The 22,841-nt window shown below is 42.2% G+C and overlaps 1 protein-coding gene across 1 annotated transcript; it reads right to left on the bottom strand.

The window, feature by feature from the left end:
* Positions 1-1,770: 1,770 nt before the first annotated feature.
* On the bottom strand, positions 1,771-22,512 carry LOC145796193 (uncharacterized). The gene is made up of 4 exons (XM_082881224.1): positions 22,371-22,512; positions 22,048-22,259; positions 21,387-21,839; positions 1,771-1,782 (listed from the first exon to the last, which is right to left on the bottom strand). Exons 1-4 carry the CDS (start codon positions 22,510-22,512, stop codon positions 1,771-1,773), a joined length of 819 nt encoding a protein of 272 aa, XP_082737350.1.
* Between the last annotated feature and the right edge of the window lie 329 nt (positions 22,513-22,841).

Raw genomic sequence — 22,841 nt, 5'->3', positions numbered from 1 at the left:
TCTGGAAAAACATCAACAAATTCCCTCACTACAGGCAACTCCTCTAACCTCTACTCTGGTTGTTCAGTACTCACCACACAAGCTAAATAACCACGACACCCTTTTCTCAACATTCAATTAGCTTGAAGGGAAGAAATAAAACAAATAGAAGACCCTTTCCCATCTCCCTGAAAGAAGAACTCATGTTGCCCCGGCATAGCAACAACTACCCTCTTTCTAAAACAATAAATATAGGCATGATGCTTCGGTAACCAATCCATTCCCAAAATCACATCAAAATCCTTCATCTCTAAAGAAATCAAATTCCCTGGAAAAATTCTACTATCTAACTCTATCTCACAAGATCTACAAACATCCCCTAACACTACTGTTTCTCCTAATGGAGTAGACACAGCAATACATGCATCCAAAGGCTCACGAGGAATAGACAAACAATGTAGAAGCTTAGGTGCAACAAAAGAATGTGTAGATCCTGAATCAATCAAAACTCTGGCAGGTACAGATGACATAAGGAGTGTACCTTGCACCATAGATGGAGCAACCTCAGCCTCCTCTCTAGCGAGAGCATAAACACATCCTTGGATAGCCACTGACTTCTTTTCCTAAGTCCCATTCCCTGATGTTTGACCTTGGGTAGTCCCACTTTTGCCATTATTCTACTTCTAGTTAAACCCACCGCTATAAAAAGTTCATCTCTGCCCTTGCCCCTGAAATGACTGTGCTACTAACTAACCTCCCAGTCCCTTAGACCTGCATTGTGCAGAGAGATGCCCAAGCTTGCCACACTTAAAGCATATTCGAGCTGTGCCATCACAATTATACCCAACAGAATGTGACCTACCACATCTATCACGAATCCTTCGATTCTGCTACCTCAAGCCATTGCTACGCTGACCTTGGGTGTAAGGCTTCTTGCTAGGATTGCTACCACCACCACGATGCTCTACTTCTCTCTCCTCTCTAAGTCACTTGTTTTGTGGTTCCTTAGCCTTTTGTTCCTCAGCTCTCTTTTGCTTTTCTACTTCCCTTTCAGCTAGTAATGCCTTACTTACCAATGCAGAATATGTCTTCATCTAAAAAATAGCTACTTTCGCATAGATCTCTGACTGCAAGCCATTCTCAAACAACATCACTCTATTTTCCTCTATGGCCACCTGATGTGGGGCATACCTGGACAACTCCACAAACTTGGCTTCATACTGAGCCACTGACATGTCATTTTGCTTCAAATTGAGAAAATCCACATGCTTCTGCCTTCGCACCGCTTTAGGGAACTATTCCTCATTAAACAATTCTAGAAACTTGCTCCACACTAGCTCTGTTTCTCTACCCTCATATTGACGCTTCACTATGCGCCACCAATGCTCTGTTGACCCTTGAACCTAAAAGCTGCAAAGGCCACCTTCTGGTCTGCTGAACAGCCAAGAACATCAAATATTTTCTCCCTCTCTAGTACCCACGCCTCCGCCTCCGTAGGGTCCACTGTTCCGTGAAATTCTGGAGGTTTTTTCTTTATAAACCTCTCAAACAAGGAACCTCTATCCAAACTTAAAGTTGGGTGAACTGCTGGTTGTGGGGCTACATGATTGTTCAGTAATCCCAACAATGACTGTAAAACCAGTGCGGCTGGTGCAGCAGGAACAACTCCTGGTGCTTCAGGGATGACTGGAGCAACATGTTGTGCGGTAGGGGGTATAGGAACAGGGGGAACTCTACGAATAGCGGCTGGTTGATCAGTTCCAAGAGCATTGACACTTTTTCTCCTAGGTGTCATCTCTTAACCTTCAAAATGAAATTAAGAAAAGCTCAACACAAGCTTAAACAAAACTAACTTAACCAAACACTACTAACTTAACCAAACACTACTAAGGACTATAGGGACTTGGACCTCGTCTAAATGATGAAATGCAAGATATGTAACATGATAACTACAGCTCTGATACCATAATTGTCACACCCCAAGTCCGGGCATGACCGGCCGTGGCCCACAGGGACTTAGCCCAGGGCACACGTAAGACTAAACATGAACCCAAAACAATAAAGAATAAATGTGATGATAGCCCAGAAATAAATAAATCAACACTCAATCTAGTGACATACCACAAGTGAAAAACAAGTCATAACCAACTTCCTAAAAATATATACACATATATATATATACTTAATGGGACACAAACCGCCCACAAAATAAAATAATTCTAAATAAAACCCAACCACAATGTATGCACAAAACTCGACAAAGAAACCAAAAACAAATTAAATAAATGCCCTAGAGTTCCATGCAATTGAGTCCCCGCTACGCCATGAGTCCACTCTAAGTCCTTCTAACACCTGGAAATGGTAAACAACAAAGTCAGCTGATAGCTTATTGAGTAACAACATGGATAGTAGATACAATTTTGAAAACGGGGTTCAATTCCAAAATAAGATATATATCACAGAAACTAGATTGGCATATAGTTTGGTAAATACAATCTGTTTCAAAAAGAAGGTTACATAGTTCAACACTTAAAATGCTCATGTCTGGCAAGAACATGATAAACGACATTTTTCACTTAAAACCGATTATAACATAAACACCAATAATTTTTTGGGTACCAAGAAATAACAACTAATATGCCACACAGTTCTCAAGGCTATACGCCCCGTTGGATCCAATACCGAACTAAGAGTCATCCTCAGGGTGGCACCTGGGCCTTTTCTCAAAGACGATTCGATTGAAGGTCACCTAGTTTTTTTTTAAGGTCTTTTCCTTACAATCGTTGAGCACTAGAGTCATCACGGCCCATCCCGGGATCTATTCCCTAGTCGCCAGAGTCACCACACACAGTGAAATAATTTCCCTGGACTAAATACACACTTGGTCCCAATAATCAATACACATCAGTTTCGCAAAACATGGTAGTTCATCATTATAAACATGAGACCAAAACAAATAGTTTACAGTATGAAAAGTTCAGACATGTTTCAGAAACAATTTGGTTCAATTAATAATATAATAATTTATCAAAATAGTTTAGTCATGAAACAACAATTTAATTTTTCAACAGTTCAGGGTAGGGGAACATTTATAAAAATATGTAGCATGAAACTAGTCACCTGAAAATGATATAATATAATCCTCGAATAAAGTATGAAACTCCAACTAGTGCCCTGAACCAATATGAAAACTACACGTCACTACTAATTTAAAAATACTAAAGAATAAGAACTAAGTAACCCCAAACTAAAGCGCACTAACACGGCTCAACCCAACTCACAGTTACTCTTAAACATTACCTAAGTTCATGTTCTTCAAGGTCTAAAATCACCCAAGACATAGGTTCTGATCGAAACTTAACTAAAAATGACTTTAAGATAAAACATAGTTTTTCCAATCTATTCTATAGCGATCTCGATTTTCCCTTTTTGTTTTTGCTGTATTCCGGACTTTGGTTCCGTGGAGTCGATGGTTTTATACCTCGTTGTCATCCCTTAATTCTTTATGTTTGAGTTTTGGGATGTGTTGGACTTGTTTCGAGCAGGTAGGTCGAGCCTTGGTCTAAATCTTTGTTGCCAGGTTTTTGGTCTTTCCGCTCGAGCGGGCCGTTTAGCGCTCGAGCGGAGATCGCACACTCCTAGTATTTCGTGTTTCTGCAAAACTTCTGCAGATGTGTTTCCTACGCTCGAGCGGGTTTCTTACGCTAGAGCGGGATTGTTGGCGCTCGAGCGGGTAGCTCTGTTTTGGTGTAAGTTCAGGGAAGGGGGAATCTACGCTCGAGCGGACTGGTTTTCTTGCTCGAGCGGGTGTACTTTATTCCTGTATCTTGGCGCTCGAGCGGGCCTTCTTGCGCTCGAGCGTGTCCAGATTTTTGTGCTTGACGCTCGAGCGTTGTGTTTTCCGCTCGAGCGGGAATGTCGTATAACAGAGGGCAGCTGGGCACTTTTGAATCACTTTCTACACTTTCTCTCTCTCTCTCTCTCTTACTTTCTAAAAAGATATTTTGAGAGCCTCTCTCTCTAGAAACTCCTTTCTCTCCAGGGTTTGATCTAGTTAGAGTGTTTTCCTTCCTTTGCTCTTTGTAAAAGTTGTGTTGATCGTCGAGGGCTTCATTTTGATCCGTGGATCTTGGAGTTTGGAGCATTTTGGTTTTCTTCATCTTCTTCTCTTGGGCTCCGAATTTGAGGTAGGGATTCCTACTCACTCATATGGTCTTTGACATAGACTTTTGGTTGTTTTGATAAAGTGTTCAAGTTAGGTAATTTTGGGACTTAGGGTTTCAAATGTTAAAAAGGGATTTTATTATTTTGATTCTAAAATGAGTATTTTGGGTTTCAAAATAGTGATATGGTTGTTGGTTGATGAAATTTGGAGCATCGGGTTACTATTGGAAAAATGGGGGAGAATGCCCTAATTTGTATATAAATTAATTGGTACAATTAATTTGGGAAAGTTATGGATTTATGAAATTGAGTTGTAAATAATGAAATTGGTTCATTATGTGATGAAATGGTGGAGTTGGATTTATTAATGGCTCACTCTTGAAAACATTGATATTTTATCTGTTGAAGCTTTTATTATCTGTTTAGAAATAATTGCTTGGGCTACCGGTGGAGGGTAGTTTTGATTGTTGTAGACAATGCATGATGATTAGGTAAACTAAAACTAATCAATCGGTTATGTCATAGAGTATGACGGTTGATAGAATACATTAACGTTATGTATTGATTGATTGTGTATATGACCTATGTGTATATACGTTGTGTGTGTGGGAGGAGATAGGGGATGTACTCCACGGTTTAGGGGAAGATAGGGGATGGACCTCTAAACCGGATATTGTTTGGGTGGAGATAGGGGATGGACTCCACTAATACAGCTCATATGCTTGTCAAATAATGTGTTGATACAACTCATATGCTTATCTATGGAAGTGTTGATACAGCTCATATGCTTATCTATGGAAGTGTTGATATAGCTAATATGCTTATCTGTTGAAATGTGGATATAGCTTGTATGCTTATCTGTTGAGATGTTGATACAACTAATATGTTTATCTATTGTAAAAACGGGAAATGTTTAATATGAGTCACTGTCTCATACAAGTGGGTGGCCAGGTTCTGAGCCGTTGGTGTAAATTGTGAAATTGTTATGACATGAAATATGAAATGGAAATGGATTATGAACTGATTGGTGGAAATTGAACATTTATCAATTGCTAACGTCTTAGTTATTGCTCATACTGTGTTTAGCATATCTCTACTAGGCGTTGGCTCACCCTATATGGGACATTACCTTCAGGTACAGGTAGCATGCCATCTCCAAGGACATAGCTTGGATGATGATGAGAGTTGAAAACTCTTTTGATTGTTTCATTTGTATTACATGTATATCAAGCCAAGGGCTTATTTTGTATAGAGTTAGTACTCTTCTTTTGTGTAATCAAGTGTTGACTTGGAAAGCTGTAAGCCTATAGGGCATTTGTTTTTGTGGTTAACATGTAACACTGTTGTAAGAATTTCTCTGATGAATAGAAATGGTTGATTTCTTTGGTATCAATGCATGTCTAAAGTGATGGATTTATGTATTTATTTTGGGGCGTTACAACTTGGTATCAGAGCGTACCGGGTTCGAATACTTTGGGTACGTGGGAAGTGATTAGTATCACAATGGGTTCGTCTCGTTTGATAGAGACTTAGTAGTAGTGTCATATGCTATATGTTTAAATTGATAACATACTTATGTGACTATGTGGGTATGGAGCGTAGTTTCTAGGATGTTGACTGGATCCTTGGGTTTCTGGGAGTCTTGTTGGAAAGGCACTTGATCAATGCTGTTTCTAACCAGAACTCTAGTAACGCCTCGGGACTATCATTATCCGGAAATGAAATTCGTAATTGCTTACGTGATTATGTGCTTACGTGGAGTGAATTACAGTTGTCCATGCATTAGGACGCGAGTGTTATAGCTTCGGCACATTTGTGAATGTGCTAATAGTCTTGGTTACCTTTATTAGGATGTCAGGACGAGGGCGTGGTAGGCGTGGCAGGCATGGTAGGCAGGAGATGCCTTTACCAGACGATATTCCGGCAGTGCAGGAGGGAGTTGGTCAGGCCAACGTGGCCGAGCCAACGGGTCAGCAGGCTATGGGCGCCTTGGCCCGAGAGATAGCAGGAGCTTTGGGTATTCTCAGAGCTAAAAATCAAGTTACTGAGGCGGGACCTTCTTTCTTGAAGAGGGAGTTCTTCCGGTCTAATCCGGACGAATTTGTTGGGGATCCGAAAGAGCCACTTAAGGCTGACGAGTGGTTAGAACAAATAGAGAAGACGTTCGAGATGCTTGGCATTGAGGACGGAGCCTTAAAGGTGACCTTGACATCCTTCCAACTGAAGGCAGATGCGGGTCAGTGGTGGAAATACGAGAAGGGTCGTGTTGGTGGTGCGTGGGAGGCTTTTCTGAACACCTTCCAGGAGAAGTTTTTATCTTCAGCTGCTAGGGAGAAGCTGAGGGAGCAGTTTTGCCAGCTTAAATAGTAGGGCTTGTCAGTGGTCGAGTTTGAGGCTACTTTTACTAGTCTGTCCAGGTTTGCACCAGAACTTGTGGCTTCCAAAGAATGCCTTTGCTTTGAGTCTGAGCGGAAGCTGAGGCGTGGGCTCAAGTTGAGGATTGGAGGGTCGTTTATCCGGGAGTATAGACGTTTGGTTGATGCTGCAGCTCACATGGAGCTCATGATGCAGGAGGAGGATGAGGGGCAGAGAGGATCCAAGAGGAGCCAAGATGGTCAGAGTGATGGCAGGAGACAGAGGGGTTCTAACCCTCAGCTGTCTCAGGGTGGTTTGGTTAGATCGACCTTTCTAGTGCCAAGTGCAGGCTCTGGGAGAGGTAGTCAGGGAGGCCGGACTTGTTTTGCGTATGGCCAGCTGGGTCACAAGTCTTCAGTTTTCCTACAGAAGGGAGGGGGTCAGCGAGCTGCTTCTTCTTCAGCTAGACCTCAGGGCCAGAGTCAGGCAAGGGCTAGCCTTTGTCTTGCTATCAGTGTGGTCAGCCTAGGCACCTGAAGAGGTATTGCCTACAGTTGGGTGCCACATCGGGAGCGTCTGGTTCTAGGCAGACGCAGAGTTTCTAGCCAGCTCAGTCTGTGCAGGCCTCGAGGGCCAATCTGGGAGCTTCGTCATCCCAGTCAGTGTAGTAGTCTTTTGCTCCTAGAGGCGAGCAGGTGGATCAAGGGCCTACAGGGCGCGTGTATGCTGTTACCGCACAGGACCTAGTACCGGCTCCATCAATAGTGAGAGGTACCTTTCTGTTTTGCAACTCGGTTGCTAGTGTGTTGATTGATACGGGTGCGTCTCATTCTTTTGTATCTGCTGCATTTGCATCTGTGTTGGAGTTGGAGTTGGCACTATTAGCATCTCCTATTTGTGTAGTGTCACCCGTTGGGGGTGAATTGATTTCGAAACATGGATGCAGAGGTTGTGATATAAAGGTTGCCGACCGTAGGCTTCCTTTTTCCTTTGTTGTTATGCCCATGAAGGGCTTTGATGTTATTTTGGGTATGGACTGGCTATCATCATACCGGGCAGTTATTGATTGCTACCGCCAGAGGGTCACGGTTTGTACCCTGAGCAGGGAGTGTTTCCATTTCTTGGGGGATCGGGTTGGTAGTGTGTTGCCACCGATGTATGATCCGCGAGGGCGGAGTGAGCTTAGTGGTCTACTTGCTAGCTTCATGAGTGGTGAGTGTGATGAGGCCCAGATTGTGTTACCGAGGGTGGTTTGTGAGTATTCAGATGTTTTTCCCGAGGACCTTGTTAGTTTGCCACCCCACCGAGAGATAGAGTTCTCTATTGATTTAGTGCCCGGCACGGCGCCGATTTCCATGGCACCTTATCGTTTTACCCCAGCCGAGTTAAGTGAGTTGAAGATTCAGCTTCAAGAGTTGTTAGATAAGGGTTTTGTTCGCGCTAGTGTTTCACCGTGGGGAGCACCGGCCCTCTTTGCTAAAAAGAAAGATGGTGCCTTGAGATTGTGTATCGACTACCGAAAGTTGAATCGGGCTACGGTCAAGAATAAGTACCGTATAGATGATTTGTTTGACCAGTTGAAGGGTTCCCGTTGTTTCTCTAAGATAGACTTGAGATCGGGTTACCACCAGTTGAGGGTCAGGGAGGAGGATATTCCGAAGACGGCATTCCGTACGCGGTATGGCCATTATGAGTTTCAGGTGATGCCATTTGGGCTTACCAATGCGCCGGCAGTCTTTATGGACTTGATGAACCAGATCTTCTTGGAATTCTTAGATCGCTTTGTGGTCGTTTTGGTGGATGACATTCTTATCTATTCACCATTTGAGGAGGAGCACGAGGAACACTTGAGAGTGGTGCTTGAGTTACTTAGAGCCCATAGATTGTATGCCAAATTTGGGAAGTGTGAGTTCTGGCTAGGAGAAGTCAAGTTTTTAGGCCATGTGGTATCCGGAGAAGGGGTGTCTGTCGATGCATCCAAGGTTGAGGCAGTGCAAGATTGGGCACAGTCTAAGAGTGTGTTTGAGATCCGCAGTTTTCTGGGATTAGTTGGGTACTACCGTCGGTTTGTGAAGGATTTCTCCAAGTTAGCTTCGTCGTTGACTAGATTGATGCGGAAAGGGGTCAAGTTTGTGTGGAGTGAGACTTGTGAAAAGTCGTTCCAGGAGTTAAAGGTTAGATTGACCACCGCTTCGGTTTTGATTATTCCGGAGAGAGGGTTGGGTTATGCGGTTTATTGTGATGTCTCACGAGAGGGTTTGGGTTGTGTGTTGATGCAAGAGGGGAAAGTGGTAGCTTATGGCTCACGTCAGTTGAAAATACACGAGAAGAATTACCCTACACACGACTTAGAGTTAGCCGCAGTGATTTTTGCCTTGAAGATTTGGAGGCACTACCTTTATGGTGAGAGGTTCGAGGTGTTCTCGGACCACAAGAGTTTGAAGTACTTATTTACACAAAGGGACTTGAATTTGAGGCAGAGAAGGTGGATGAAGTTCATTGAGGACTACGATTTTGTGTTGCACTATCACCCGGGGAAGGCCAATGTTGTGGCCGATGCCCTTAGTAGGAAACCCATTAACGATGTAGCTTGTATAGCCATCCAGGAGTGGGAGATGTTGGATGCACTAGGCGAGTTTAATTTGCTTCTGGGAGAATCTGTTGAGGCTGAGGCCTTGTTTTCTGTAGTTGCGCAGCCTACACTTGTGACTCGGGTGTTAGAGGCACAGAGAGGTGACCTTGAGGTAGAATCCCTCCGGGAAAAGATCCCCAGTGGGAAGGCTGAAAAGGGTTTGACGGTGTATCCCGACCTGAGTGTGAGATACCGAGACCGTTTGTTTGTGCCGGAGCCTTGCCAAGAGGAAGTACTCCGAGAGTTTCATTATTCACACCTTGCGGTACATCCGGAAGGCACTAAGATGTATCGTGACTTGGGTCGCCAGTTTTGGTGGCGGGGCATGAAGAGAGATGTGGCGGTTTTTGCATCAAAGTGCCTTACTTGCCAGCAAGTGAAGGCTGAACATCAGAGGCCAGCGGGTTTGTTGCAACCCTTACCTATTGCCGAGTGGAAGTGGGAGCATGTCACTATGGACTTCGTTGTAGGTCTTCCGAGGACTCAGCGGGGTAGTGATGCTATTTGGGTGGTTGTGGACCGGTTGACTAAGTCGGCGCATTTTATCCCTATGCGTGTGAGAGATTCAGTAGATCATCTCGCCGACTTGTATGTTCAGGACATAGTGAGATTGCACGGGGTCCCAGTGACGATTGTCTCAGATAGAGATCTTTGTTTTACTGTTAGGTTGTGGCAGAGTTTGCAGAGTGCCTTGGGCACTAGGTTGACATTTAGTACGGCTTATCATCCTCAGACTGACGGGCAGTCTGAGCGTACTATTCAGATCCTTGAGGATATGCTTCGAGGTTGTGTCCTTGACTTTAGTGGGATGTGGGAGAGGCACTTGCCCTTGGTGGAGTTTGCCTACAACAACAGTTTTCAGTCTAGCATCGGTATGGCACCGTTTGAGGCCTTGTATGGCCGACTATGTAGGTCTCCAGTTTGTTGGGCCGAGGTGGGTGATGCACCTTTGTTGGGTCCGGAGTTGGTTAGGGAAACGACGGAGAAAATTGAGCTTATCCGTAAGAGGCTTGTTACAGCACAGAGTCGTCAGAAATCTTATGCCGACCGTAGGAGGAGTCCTTTGGTGTTTGAGGTGGGTGACCACGTTTTTCTGAAAATGTCACCTAGGCGAGGTTTGAAGAGGTTTGGGAAGAGTGGGAAGTTATCCCCTCGATTTATCGGTCCCTTTGAGATCCTTGAGAGGATTGGGGAGGTTGCTTACCGTTTGGCTTTGCCACCGCAGTTGTCCGGAGTGTATGACGTGTTTCATGTGAGTATGCTCCGGAAGTATGAGCCGGATCCGTCCCATGTGTTGGATTGGACCGACTTGGAGGTAGATGAGGATGCCTCGTATGAGGAGAGACCGGTTCGGGTCTTGGATAGGCGAGATCAAGCCTTGCGAGGCAAGACTATCCCTTTGGTAAAAGTTTTGTGGAAGCATCACGGAGTGGAGGAAGCCACTTGGGAACGTGAGGCAGATGTCCGTGAGAATTATCCGGACTTGTTTGTTGATGTATAATTATGTATTGAAATTCTGTAGTATTGTTGAACTTTAAGAGCATTATAAATGTCTTAAGTTGTAAAACATTGTGAATGTTTTGGTTAATGGAGGTTATGTTAACATTGTGTATGTTAAGTATATTGTGAAAAATGCAAGCATGATATTAATGTTGCATGTGTTATGGAATTATGGAAATTAAGTTGAAATTGGTAAATTTCAAAGGAATGCATGTTGAATATGCAGGTTGTTATGTGTAATGTGAAATGCCTCTTGAATAGAGATGGGTTTGACCGGTAATGGGTCGGAATGTTTAATATTATGTTGTAATGTTGTTGGGAATGGAGAAACCTTGTTTTTGAAAAACTTGTACCTAATTTCGGGGACGAAATTCTTTAAGGGGGGGAGGTTATAGCGATCCCGATTTTCCCTTTTTGTTTTTGCTGTATTCCGGACTTTGGTTCCGTGGAGTTGGTGGTTTTATACCTCGTTGTCATCCCTTAATTCTTTATGTTTGAGTTTTGGGATGTGTTGGACTTGTTTCGAGCAGGTAGGTCGAGCCTTGGTCTAAATCTTTGTTGCCAGGTTTTTGGTCTTTCCGCTCGAGCGGGCCGCTTAGCGTTCGAGCGGAGATCGCACAGTCCCAGTATTTCGTGTCTCTGCAAAACTTCTGCAAATGTGTTTTCTACGCTCGAGCCGGTTTCTTGCGCTCGAGCGGGTGGCGCTCGAGCGGGATTGTTGGCGCTCGAGTGGGTAGCTCTATTTTGGTGTAAGTTCTGGGAAGGGGGAATCTATGCTCGAGCAGACTGGTTTTCTCGCTCGAGCAAGTGTACTTTATTCCTGTGTCTTGGCACTCGAGCGGGCCTTCTTGCGCTCGAGCATGTCCAGATTTTTGTGCTTGATGCTCGAGCGTTGTGTTTTCCGCTCGAGCGGGAATGTCGTATAACAGAGGGCAGCTGGGCACTTTTGAATCACTTTCTACACTTTCTCTCTCTCTCTCTTACTTTCTAAAAAGATATTTTGAGAGCCTCTCTCTCTAGAAACTCCCTTCTCTCTAGGGTTTGATCTAGTTAGAGTGCTTTCCTTGCCTTTGCCCTTTGTAAAAGTTGTGTTGATCGTCGAGGGCTTCGTTTTGATCCGTGGATCTTGGAGTTCGGAGCATTTTGGTTTTCTTTATCTTCTTCTCTTGGGCTCCGAATTTGAGGTAGGGATTTCTACTCACTCTTATGGTCTTTGACATAGACTTTTGGTTGTTTTGATAAAGTGTTAAAGTTAGGTAATTTTGGGACTTAGGGTTTCAAAATGTTAAAAGAGGATTTTATTATTTTGATTCTAAAATGAGTATTTTGGGTTTCAAAATAGTGATATGGTTGTTGGTTGATGAAATTTGGAGCATCGGGTTATTATTGGAAAAATGGGGGAGAATGCCCTAATTTGTATATAAATTAATTGGTACAATTAATTTGGGAAAGTGATGGATTTATGAAATTGAGTTGTAAATAATGAAATTGGTTCATTATGTGATGAAACGGTGGAGTTGGATTTATTAATGGCTCACTCTTGAAAACATTGATATTTTAATTGTTGAAGCTTTTATTATCTGTTTAGAAATAATTGCTTGGGCTACCGGTGGAGGGTAGTTTTGATTGTTGTAGACAATGCATGATGATTAGGCAAACTAAAACTAATCAATCGGTTATGTCATAGAGTATGACGGTTGATAGAATACATTAACGTTATGTATTGATTGATTGTGTATATGACCTATGTGTATATACGTTGTCTGTGTTGGAGGAGATAGGGGATGTACTCCACGATTTAGGAGAAGATAGGGGATGGACCTCTAAACCAGATATTGTTTGGGAGGAGATAGGGGATGGACTCCACTGATACAGCTCATATGTTTGTCAGATAATGTGTTGATACAACTCATATGCTTATCTATGGAAGTGTTGATACAGCTCATATGCTTATCTATGGAAGTGTTGATATAGCTAATATGCTTATCTGTTGAAATGTGGATACAGCTTGTATGCTTATCTGTTGAGATGTTGATACAACTAATATGTTTATCTATTGTAAAAATGGGAAATGTTTAATATGAGTCACTGTCTCATACAAGTGGGTGGCCAGGTTCTGAGCCGTTGGTGTAAATTATGAAATTGTTATGACATGAAATATGAAATGGAAATGGATTATGAACTGATTGGTGGAAATTGAACATTTATCAATTGCTAACGTCTTAGTTATTGCTCATACTGTGTTTAGCATATCTCTACTAGGCGTTGGTTCACCCTATATGGGACATTACTTTCAGGTACAGGTAGCATGCCACCTCTAAGGACATAGCTTGGATGATGATGAAAGTTGAAGACTCTTTTGATTGTTTCATTTGTATTACATGTATATCAAGCCAAGGGCTTATTTTGTATAGAGTTAGTATTCTTCTTTTGTGTAACCAAGTGTTGACTTGGAAAGCTGTAAGCCTATAAGGCATTTGCTTTTGTCATTAACATGTAACACTGTTGTAAGAATTTCTCTGATGAATAGAAATGGTTAATTTCTTTGGTATCAATGCATGTCTAAAGTGATGGATTTATGTATTTATTTTGGGGCGTTACATATTCGCTAACTTTGAAAATTAAAAACCCACTCCACGTTGTTAGAAAAATTCTAAAACCCTGCAGATATCAACTAATATATCCTAAATTCCAAACCCAATTGGTTTCACTTGATTTTCTTGTCAAAATAATTATCTACAATTTTTTATATCCAAACAAGTTGTTTTCTGCAGCACTTTAAAGAAATTGACGGTTCTCTTAGTATACATGAGCAATCAGTGCAAGGTCAAAAATGCAAGAAACTAGACTCGTAACCGGTTCTAATGACGCTGATTTCATAATTTTGGGATTTATACCCAAAGAGAACAACACTTCCAAAGTTACTGTTTCGGACTGGTTTCCTGGACAGATTTGAATACCTCAATTAATATGGATTTTGACTCCCAAAAATTATGAAAAAATTCCGATATGCAATTCAATATGTAATTGATCTAATGTAAAATTTTTAGTTCAAAATTCATTCGTTTGATATGATTCCTCAAAATTTAAAGTTTATGTTTTTTAAGGATCAAGAATTTCCATCCATCATTGCAGCCAAAAACTTCCCAGCAACCCATTTACACAAGAAAATCCATTATTAAATACTAATATCTCTCTCTTTAACTCCTTCATAGCATGGCCAATCCACCAATAAATATAAAGAATAAGAAAACACACACCTGCAAACCCAACAATTCCTTTGTCGTCTCTTTCCTTCTCTCGTTTCTCTATCTCTCTATCTCTTGTTAATTCTTCCTCACGGCTGCTGCTTACTCACATAAGAAGGTAGGGTTTTGTTTTGTTTTTATATTGTATTAAGAAACCTAGGGTTACATTTGTATCTACACAAAAGGCCCTAAAATATTATCTTTTGTTTTAATTTATTTTCTCTCCCCGTTAATTTAAATTAAATACAAATATTATTAGATCAAAATATGCTTACTAATTTGGCACATAAATTAATTAATTTATTTGTTTATTTATTTTTATATAATAAATCTTGCCTCTGAATTAAAAACTTTCATCCTAAATTTATTTTAGGTTTTAAAATTAATTACAAGACCTTCCAAATATTTAATTTGCAATTTAGTATTCACCACCAAAATATTTGAGATTGTAATATTATTATTATATTATTTACTTAATTTTTATATTCGGGTTCTCACATTCTCGCCTCATAAAAGAAAAGTTTCGTCCTCGAAACTAACCTGAGTAAATCATGAGAATAGATGTGGCTACTTCTCGCGCATCTCATCCTTGCGTTCCCAAGTCGCCTATTCAACTAGATGATTACGCCACAGTACCTTAACCAATTTAATGACCTTTGTACGCAACCTTTTCTCTTTCGAATCCAAAATCTGAGCAGGTCTCTCCGCATACGAAAAATCCTCTCTAATCTAAAGCAGCTCATAATCTATCACATTCGATGGACTGTGCACATATTTCCTCAGCATAGACACGTGAAACACATTATGCACTCCTGCCAACCTAGGGGGTAGAGCAACACGGTACGCAACCTCACCAACCTTCTCCAATACCTCAAATGGACCAATGTATCTAGGACTCAACTTTCCTTTCTTTCCAAACCTGATCACTCCTTTCCATGGTGATACTTACAAGAATACCATATCCCCCACATGAAACTCTAAGTCTCTCCTACGATGATCATCATAACTTTTTTCTCTACTCTAAGCAGACAATAATCTCTCTCTGATAGTGATAATTTTCCATGTAGCATCCTCCACCAAATCAGGTCCTAACATTTGCCTCTCACCAACCTCATACCAACAGAAAGGAGACCTACACTTCCTCCCATACAAAGCCTCATAAGGAGCCACTCCCAAACTAGAATGATAACTATTATTATATGCAAACTCCATGAGCGGCAAATAATCATCCCAATTACCTCTCCACTCCAAAGCACAAGCCCTCAACATATCCTCAAGGGTTTGAATAGTCCTCTCTGATTGCCCATATGTCTGAGCGTGAAAAGCTGAACTAAAATTTAGCCGAGTACCCATAGCTGATTGTAACGCACCGCAAAACTTAGACACAGAGCGAGTGTCCCGATCTGACACTATTGACACAGGTGCACCATGCAATCTAACAATCTCCTTCACATACAACTGTGCAAATCGAGCTAGAGAATAGTTCATTCGAGCTGCAATATAATGTGCTGACTTGGTTAATCTATCCACAACTACCCAAACTGCATCGTGATTACTACTAGTATGAGGTAATCCGCACACGAAGTCCATGGTAACATGATCCCACTTCCATTCTGGTATAGGTAAGGGTTGTAGTTTCCCCGCAGGTTTCTGATGTTCTACCTTAACCTGTTGACACACTAAACACTGAGCCACAAATTCTGCAATATCTCCCTTCATACCATTCCACCAAAAATTGTCATGAAGATCCCGATACATCTTAGTGCTTCCAGGATGAATGCTGTAACTAGAACTATGTGCCTCCGTCATAATCTCCTTCCTCAAATCACCACTAGCAGGAACACAAATTCGGCTATGGAATCTAAGCAACCCATCATCACTAATCCCAAAGTCTACATGCTTACCCTCTGTCATCTCTCCTTTAATACACTCACACTGGGGGTCAATCTTCTGTGCTAAACGAATCCGTTCTCTCAAGGTCGGCTGAACTCTCAATTGACTACAATAAGCCCTATTACCAGGTGTAACAACCTCAAGCCTCAAACGTCTCATGTTTTCCACCAAACAACTCTCAATAGACAAAGTAGCTACATCTCCAACTGCGACCTTCCTACTCAAGGCATCTGCAACCACATTTGCCTTCCCCGGATGATATAAAATATTAACATCATAATCTTTTAGTAACTCAAGCCATCTTCTTTGCCTCAAATTTAGTTCCTTTTGTGTGAAAATATACTTCAAACTCTTATGATCAGTGTAAATCTCACATGACTCTCTATACAAATAATGCCGCCAGATCTTAAGAGCGAAAATCACTGCCGCTAACTCTAAGTCGTGCGTAGGATAGTTTCTCTCATGTATTTTCAACTGTCATGATGCATAAGCAATCACCTTCCCATGCTGCATGAGCACACATCCTAAACCCTGTCATGAAGCATCACTATAAATCCCAAAACCACCTCCATTTGTAGGTAAGGCAAGGATTGGAGCTGATGTCAATCTTTGTTTAAACTCTTGGAAACTACGCTCACAATCATCATTCCACTCAAACTTTACCCCTTTCCTGGTGAGATTGGTAAGTGGCAAAGCAATACGGGAGAATCCTTCCACAACCCGTCTGTATTACCCAGCAAGCCCTAGAAAGCTACGTACCTCCGTCACAGATGTAGGTCGTGGCGAATCAACAATTGTTCTCACCTTGGTGCTATCCACAGATACACCATCTTTACTCACTACATGACCTAAAAAGGATACATTGCTCAACCAAAATTCACACTTCTTAAATTTTGCATACAATCTTTTCTCCCTAAGGATCTGCAGTACTACCCTCAAATGCTGCTCATGCTCCTCCTTACTCCTCGAATAAATTAGGATGTCATCAATAAACACTACCACAAATTTATCCATTTGGGGTTTAAATACTCTGTTCATTAAATCCATGAATGCGGCTGGTGCATTTGTGAGACCAAAAGGCATCACCAAGAACTCATAATGCCCTTAATGGGTTCTAAAAGCAGTCTTAGGAAGATCCTCATCCCTTACCTTTAACTGGTGATAGCCTGACCTCAAGTCAATTTTAGAGAATACTTGAGCTCCCTGCAACTGGTCAAATAGATCATCAATGCGTGGCAAAGGATACCTATTCTTCACTGTGACTTTGTTCAGTTCTCTATAATCAATACACAATCTCATAGACCCATCCTTTTTCTTCACAAACAACACAGGTGCTCCCCAAGGTGAAACACTAGGCCTAATAAAACCTTTGCAGAGCAACTCCTGTAACTGAGTTTGTAACTCCCTCAACTCCAACGGGGCCATTCTATAGGGTGCTTTAGAGATAGGTGTTGTATAGGGGACCAAGTCAATGGAAAATTTGACCTCACAGTCTGGAGGAAGACCAAGTAGATCCTCTGGAAAAACATCAACAAATTCCCTTACTACAGGCAACTCCTCTAACCTTTACTCTGGTTGTTCAGTATTCACACACAAACTAAATAACCATGACACCCTTTTTTCAACATTCGGTTAGCCTGAAGAGAAGAAATAAAACAAATAGAAGACCCTTTCCCATCTCCCTGAAAGAAGAACTCATGTTGCCCCGTGTAACAAGCCCGCGGGGGGGGGGGGGAGGGGGGGGACCTCGCTACAGTTCGGACTCTCGATTTGTGTCACGGTTCTTATTCTGAACCAAAGAGTCCAAATCTGGCAAATCGTTTTGAGAAACAGATTTTTGAAAAAGTAGTGCCAAACATGGACTGCTTTGCCAGATACAGAGTTGCCACCTAAATATTTTAAAATGGGGAAATTTAGGAAACCCTGACTCGGTGCCGAAGGCCACATGTCCGTCATCACCGGAGTTGTCTCGGCTCGGGAGCTTTGGTACGATCGGGGAAGGTCAGCTATGAGCACCCCCTTTCGCCCAGTCCGAAGACCGGCCTCTACTAACCGTGATATCTATTTTTGAAAACTTTGTGTGTTCTTATTCCGGTTATTAGCCTAGGTTACTATGTGATGCACACAGCATATAAGTATAGAATGGGTCGCCCGAATTGGAACAAAACATTTCATGCTTGTTTATTTGAAAGATGGTTTGATGGTGCTACCCGCAGGTAGGCTAAGACGTGGATTTGCCACCCTCGGGTGGGCTTAGAAAACAATGGTTTTGCCACTATCTAGTGGGCTTAAAACAAACATTTGATGAATTGTTCCAACCCAAATAACACAACCTTCACCTACAGGCATTCAGGCAATTATATCACATAAGCATTTAGCCTCATGGTAAGCATGCTATCCATGGCAGTCACTCACACGCATGCAAGGATGCTAAAGCATAAAAACTTACCGAGTACTCCAAGCCAAAATAGAAACTACATTAGAAATCATGCATGATCCTAAGTATACAGAAATGCCTAATGCAACACATGCAAAAATGCAACTATAGCAGGCTCGGCTATTCTAAACATGGCATATGGAATGCTACAGCTAACATGTATTCAATTTGGAATTGAAATACAAATGCAGTTAGTATGATGCGCCGAGCCTGGTGCATGCAAAACAGATGAATGATGCAAACATGTTGTCATACTGTATGCTAATTGAAACATGCCCTAATCTAACCATCATAAGCAGGTAAAATAAAAGGGAAGAAAGACGTGGGGATTGGAAGACATACACGCCACCCACACACACTTATTACATCTTTACCCTCACTCGGAGGGATCAAATAAATATTACAGTCCCAAAATAATAAACGAATAAAATTATTACAAGATTTCTAATTTAATTTAAAAGAAAAGATGGCAAAGGAAAGAAGAGGGCAGCCGCAGCCTCTGCCTTGGGATGCGCGAATGGTGCATGCTCGAATCCGTCTCGTCCGAAAAACCCGTACTGTACTCCTGCCACCTCTGTTTGTACTGCCTTGTCTTTCTGAAAATTGCCAAAGTACTGGAGCAAGTTCCTTGCATCCTGCAGAGCACCACCGGCCGGACAGAATTACCACCGGCACTTCACAATTCCCATCGGCATTTGTTGGATTCCTCGGCACTCCAGATAGTGCCGGTCGGCACTAAATTCTGCCGGTCGGCAGAAACTTCCTGCAGAAGACAATTTGACAGCAAACAGAAAACAAACAGTGCATGGCATGGAGTTTTTGGACACATGTAAGCATGGTCATACTTCCTATCATGTTTTGAACTCAAAGAAGCATGACCTTCGATCTTTGAGCCATCAATGGTGCATGATGACTCAAGGGATCAAATTTGCCACTTAATGTAAGGATGTATGCAACAAACACAATGAACTCCGAAACCTTATCATGGCGAAGTCAAAGGCCTCGGGGACCGAAAGTTAAGACGCGTTACATCACTTGTGGTATGAACGCCCCTCAACTCTCACACTTGGTTTGACACCCCAAACCAAGTAATGCAATGCATGTTATGCAAAACATGGCTCAAGATGCAACATGATATCAATGTGCAAGGTATGCCAAGAATCATGCAACTAGTATGGCAAGCATGCAATATTAGACATACAAGACACAAATGTGATGTAAACATGGACGCTTTGAGCAATAGAATCATCATGCTATAATGACATGTGAAGCAACCATGCACCAATCATGAAGCAATCATGCAAAGATGGCTTAAAATGGCAAAGGGGCAGACCCTCACCCTCCTCAAAACAGTGGCCAAAAGTGTCCGATAGATGGACCAATGTTCATGCTAACATGCAAGCCAAAAGTCCTATGGTTAAGGCACAAAAGGGAAACATTTCACTCTCATCAACATGACTACTCATGGCATGATTAAAACAAGTAAAAACAGAATTTTTACATGCAAAATGGGACCCCAAAACCTCCTAATATGACAGCTAAAGTACCTCCCATGAAACAAATGCACTAAGGCTCACTCCTAGGCATGAGAGGACAAACCCTCAAGGCATGAAAGAGGTCATGCATGCACACATACAAACATGATTCTTGGGCTAAAATGTGGTCCTTGGTGATGTTAAAATCATGAGGGTAATCACAAACATGCATGCTAGAAGTCAACATGCTCAAAGCTTTCAAGCCAAAATACAGAGCAACCCTAACAAACATGTCAAGCATGACCAAATGGATAACCAACAAACTTTAAGCATGGAAAAACAATACTAAAAGCTTCATGGAACTAAGCCAACATGCACAAGAATCATGGCCTAATCATGAGATGTATTTCTAAGCAAAATGGAGCAATACAAGGCAAGTATTACAAGCATACAAGGAGGCACAAAACCGGCCAAAAACAGAGGTTACATATGACCTAAAATACCTAAAAAAATTCTGAAATGAGGCCAAGGATCATCAAGCACACAAGCTACCCTTTTGAGCTCAAAAAGCATGGAAACAAACCATGAAGGGAGAGGGGTGTCCCTCCCCTATGCAAGACTTCAAACCATTTTTTTTTTTGACACTAAAATACACTGATTTTCAGTGGTCAAAGGACCAAAACACTGAAGTGAACAAAACCTTATGAAAGAGGCACCAAAATGGATCAAACAAGGCTTAGAAGGGGGAGTTTGCACTCAAATCACAAAATGACCTTAATGAAAGTGCTAGAGCAGGAAAATACAAGCCCTTTTTATGTTATACACGAGCTAAAACAGCAAGCTAGATAGATAAAAAACTATTGCAAGTTTGGGGAATATAAATCAAGATGCTCACCCTTGAAGAACCTTTGAAGAACAAATGGTCTAGCCTCCTTCTTTGGATCAAAACCAGTCCAAAAACTCAAGAAACAACCCCCCAAGTCCCTCAATCTCGGAGTAAGGTGTAATGGTGTGTGTAATGGTGCAAAAGTAAGGTAAAAACCACCTTTTGAGCTAAGAAACACACACAAAGGAGGAGAGAGGGGGAGGTATAGAGATAATATGTATCTATATCTCAAAGGTCTGGTTTTTGGTTGCAAGAAGCTAACCTCAATCAAAGAGGAAGGCCCTCCTCTTATAAGACTCCCTCTTGCAAAGCTTATTCAACAAGCTTGCTTAGAGGGAGATCCCTCCATACACGTGTATGGAGGGGGGAAGAGTTGGTGCCAGCTATCACAGCTGGCACAAAATATCTCCATAAAGTGGATGAACAGTGGTCGGCTGCCCAAAAATGTCATTTCGACAAAAAACAGTGCCGACCGGCAACAAACTATGCCGACCGGCAATAAAGTGTGCCGACCGGCAAACAAAGGTGCCGATGGAAGAAAAATACCAGCCGGTGGCCTCCAGCCACTGCCGGTGGTGTGTGGGGATGCCTCATAAGGCATTCCCTACCCTTCCAAGGCAAAACACAAGTGTTCGGTGCAAAACCAGACACTAAACGGTTAAGTTCGGAGATCCTGAGGCAGGGCGCGCGAGCCGAGACCTCCGAGAACTCCGAACGAACACGATCATGGATGATCACCGAGTGTTCAAATGGTGACGTCCAAGTCTTGAGGACGGTCAAAAATGGGGTGTCTACACCCCGGCAGAGCAAAACCTACCCTCTTTCTAAAACAATCAATAGAGGCATGGTGCTTCATTAACCAATACATCCCCAAAATCACATCAAAATCCTTCATCTCTAAAGAAATCAAATCCCCTAGAAAAATTCTACCATCTAACTCTTTCTCAAAAGATCTACAAACATCCCTTAACAGTAATGCTTCTCCTAATGGAGTAGACACAGCAATACATGCATCCAAAGGATCACAAGGAATAGACAAACAACGTAGAAGCTTAGGTGCAGCAAAAGAATGTGTAGATCTTGAATCAATTAAAACTCTGGCAGGTACAGATGATATAAGGAGTGTACCTTGCACCACAGATGGAGCAACCTCAGCCTCCTCTCTAGTGAGAGCATAAACACATCCTTGGGTAGCCGCTGACTTCTTTTCCTGAGTCCCCTTCCCGGATGTCTGACCATGGGTAGTCCCACTATTGCCATTATTCTGCTTCTGGTTAAACCCACCGTTATAAAAAGTTCGTCTCTACCCTTGCCCCTGAAATGACTTTACTACTGACTAAGCTCCCAGTCCCTTAGACCTACATTGTGCATAGAGATGCCCAAGCTTGCCACACTTAAAGCATATTCGAGCTGTGCCATCACAATTATACCCAACAGAATGTGACCTACCACATCTATCACAGTAATGCCTTGCTTACCAACGCAGAATATGTCTTCATCTCCAAAATAGCTACTTTTGCATAGATCTCTGACCGCAAGCCATTCTCAAACAACATCACTCTATCTTCCTCTATGGCCACCTGATGTGGGGCATGCCTCAACAACTCCACAAACTTGGCTTCATATTGAGCCACTGACATGTCATTTTGCTTCAAATTGAGAAAATCCACTTGCTTCTGCCTTCGCACCGCTTCAGGGAAGTATTCCTCATTAAACAATTCTAGAAACTTGCTCCACACTAGCTCTGTTTCTCTACCCTCATATTAACGCTTCACCATGCGCCACCAATGCTCTACTTCACCCTTGAACCTAAAAGCTGCAAAGGCCACCTTCTGGTCTGTTGAACAACCTAGAACATCAAATATTTTCTTCATCTCTAGTACCCATGCCTCTGCCTCCGTAGGGTCCACTATTTCGTGAAATTCTGGAGGTTTTTCCTTCATAAACCTCTAAAACATGGAACCTCTATCCAAACTTAAAGTTGGGTGAACTGGTGGTTATGGGGCTACATGATTGTTCAGTAATCCCAATAATGACTGTAAAACCTGTGCGGCTGGTGCAGCAGGAACAACTCCTGGTGCTCAGGGACGACTGGAGCAACAGGTGGTGCGGTAGGGGGTATAGGAACAGGGGGAACTCTATGATTAGCGGCTGGTTGATTAGTTCCAAGAGCATTGACACTTCTTCTCTAGGTACCATCTCTTAACCTTTAAAATGAAATTAAGAAAAGCTCAACACAAGCTTGTAGACACCCCATTTTTGACCGTCCTCA

This window comes from Camellia sinensis, chromosome 7 (assembly GCF_055761805.1).
Source record: "Camellia sinensis isolate YWXY chromosome 7, ASM5576180v1, whole genome shotgun sequence".
Lineage (NCBI taxonomy): Eukaryota > Viridiplantae > Streptophyta > Magnoliopsida > Ericales > Theaceae > Camellia > Camellia sinensis.
The sequence above is the reverse complement of the archived record's forward strand: the minus strand, read 5'-3'. Positions and strand labels throughout refer to the sequence as shown.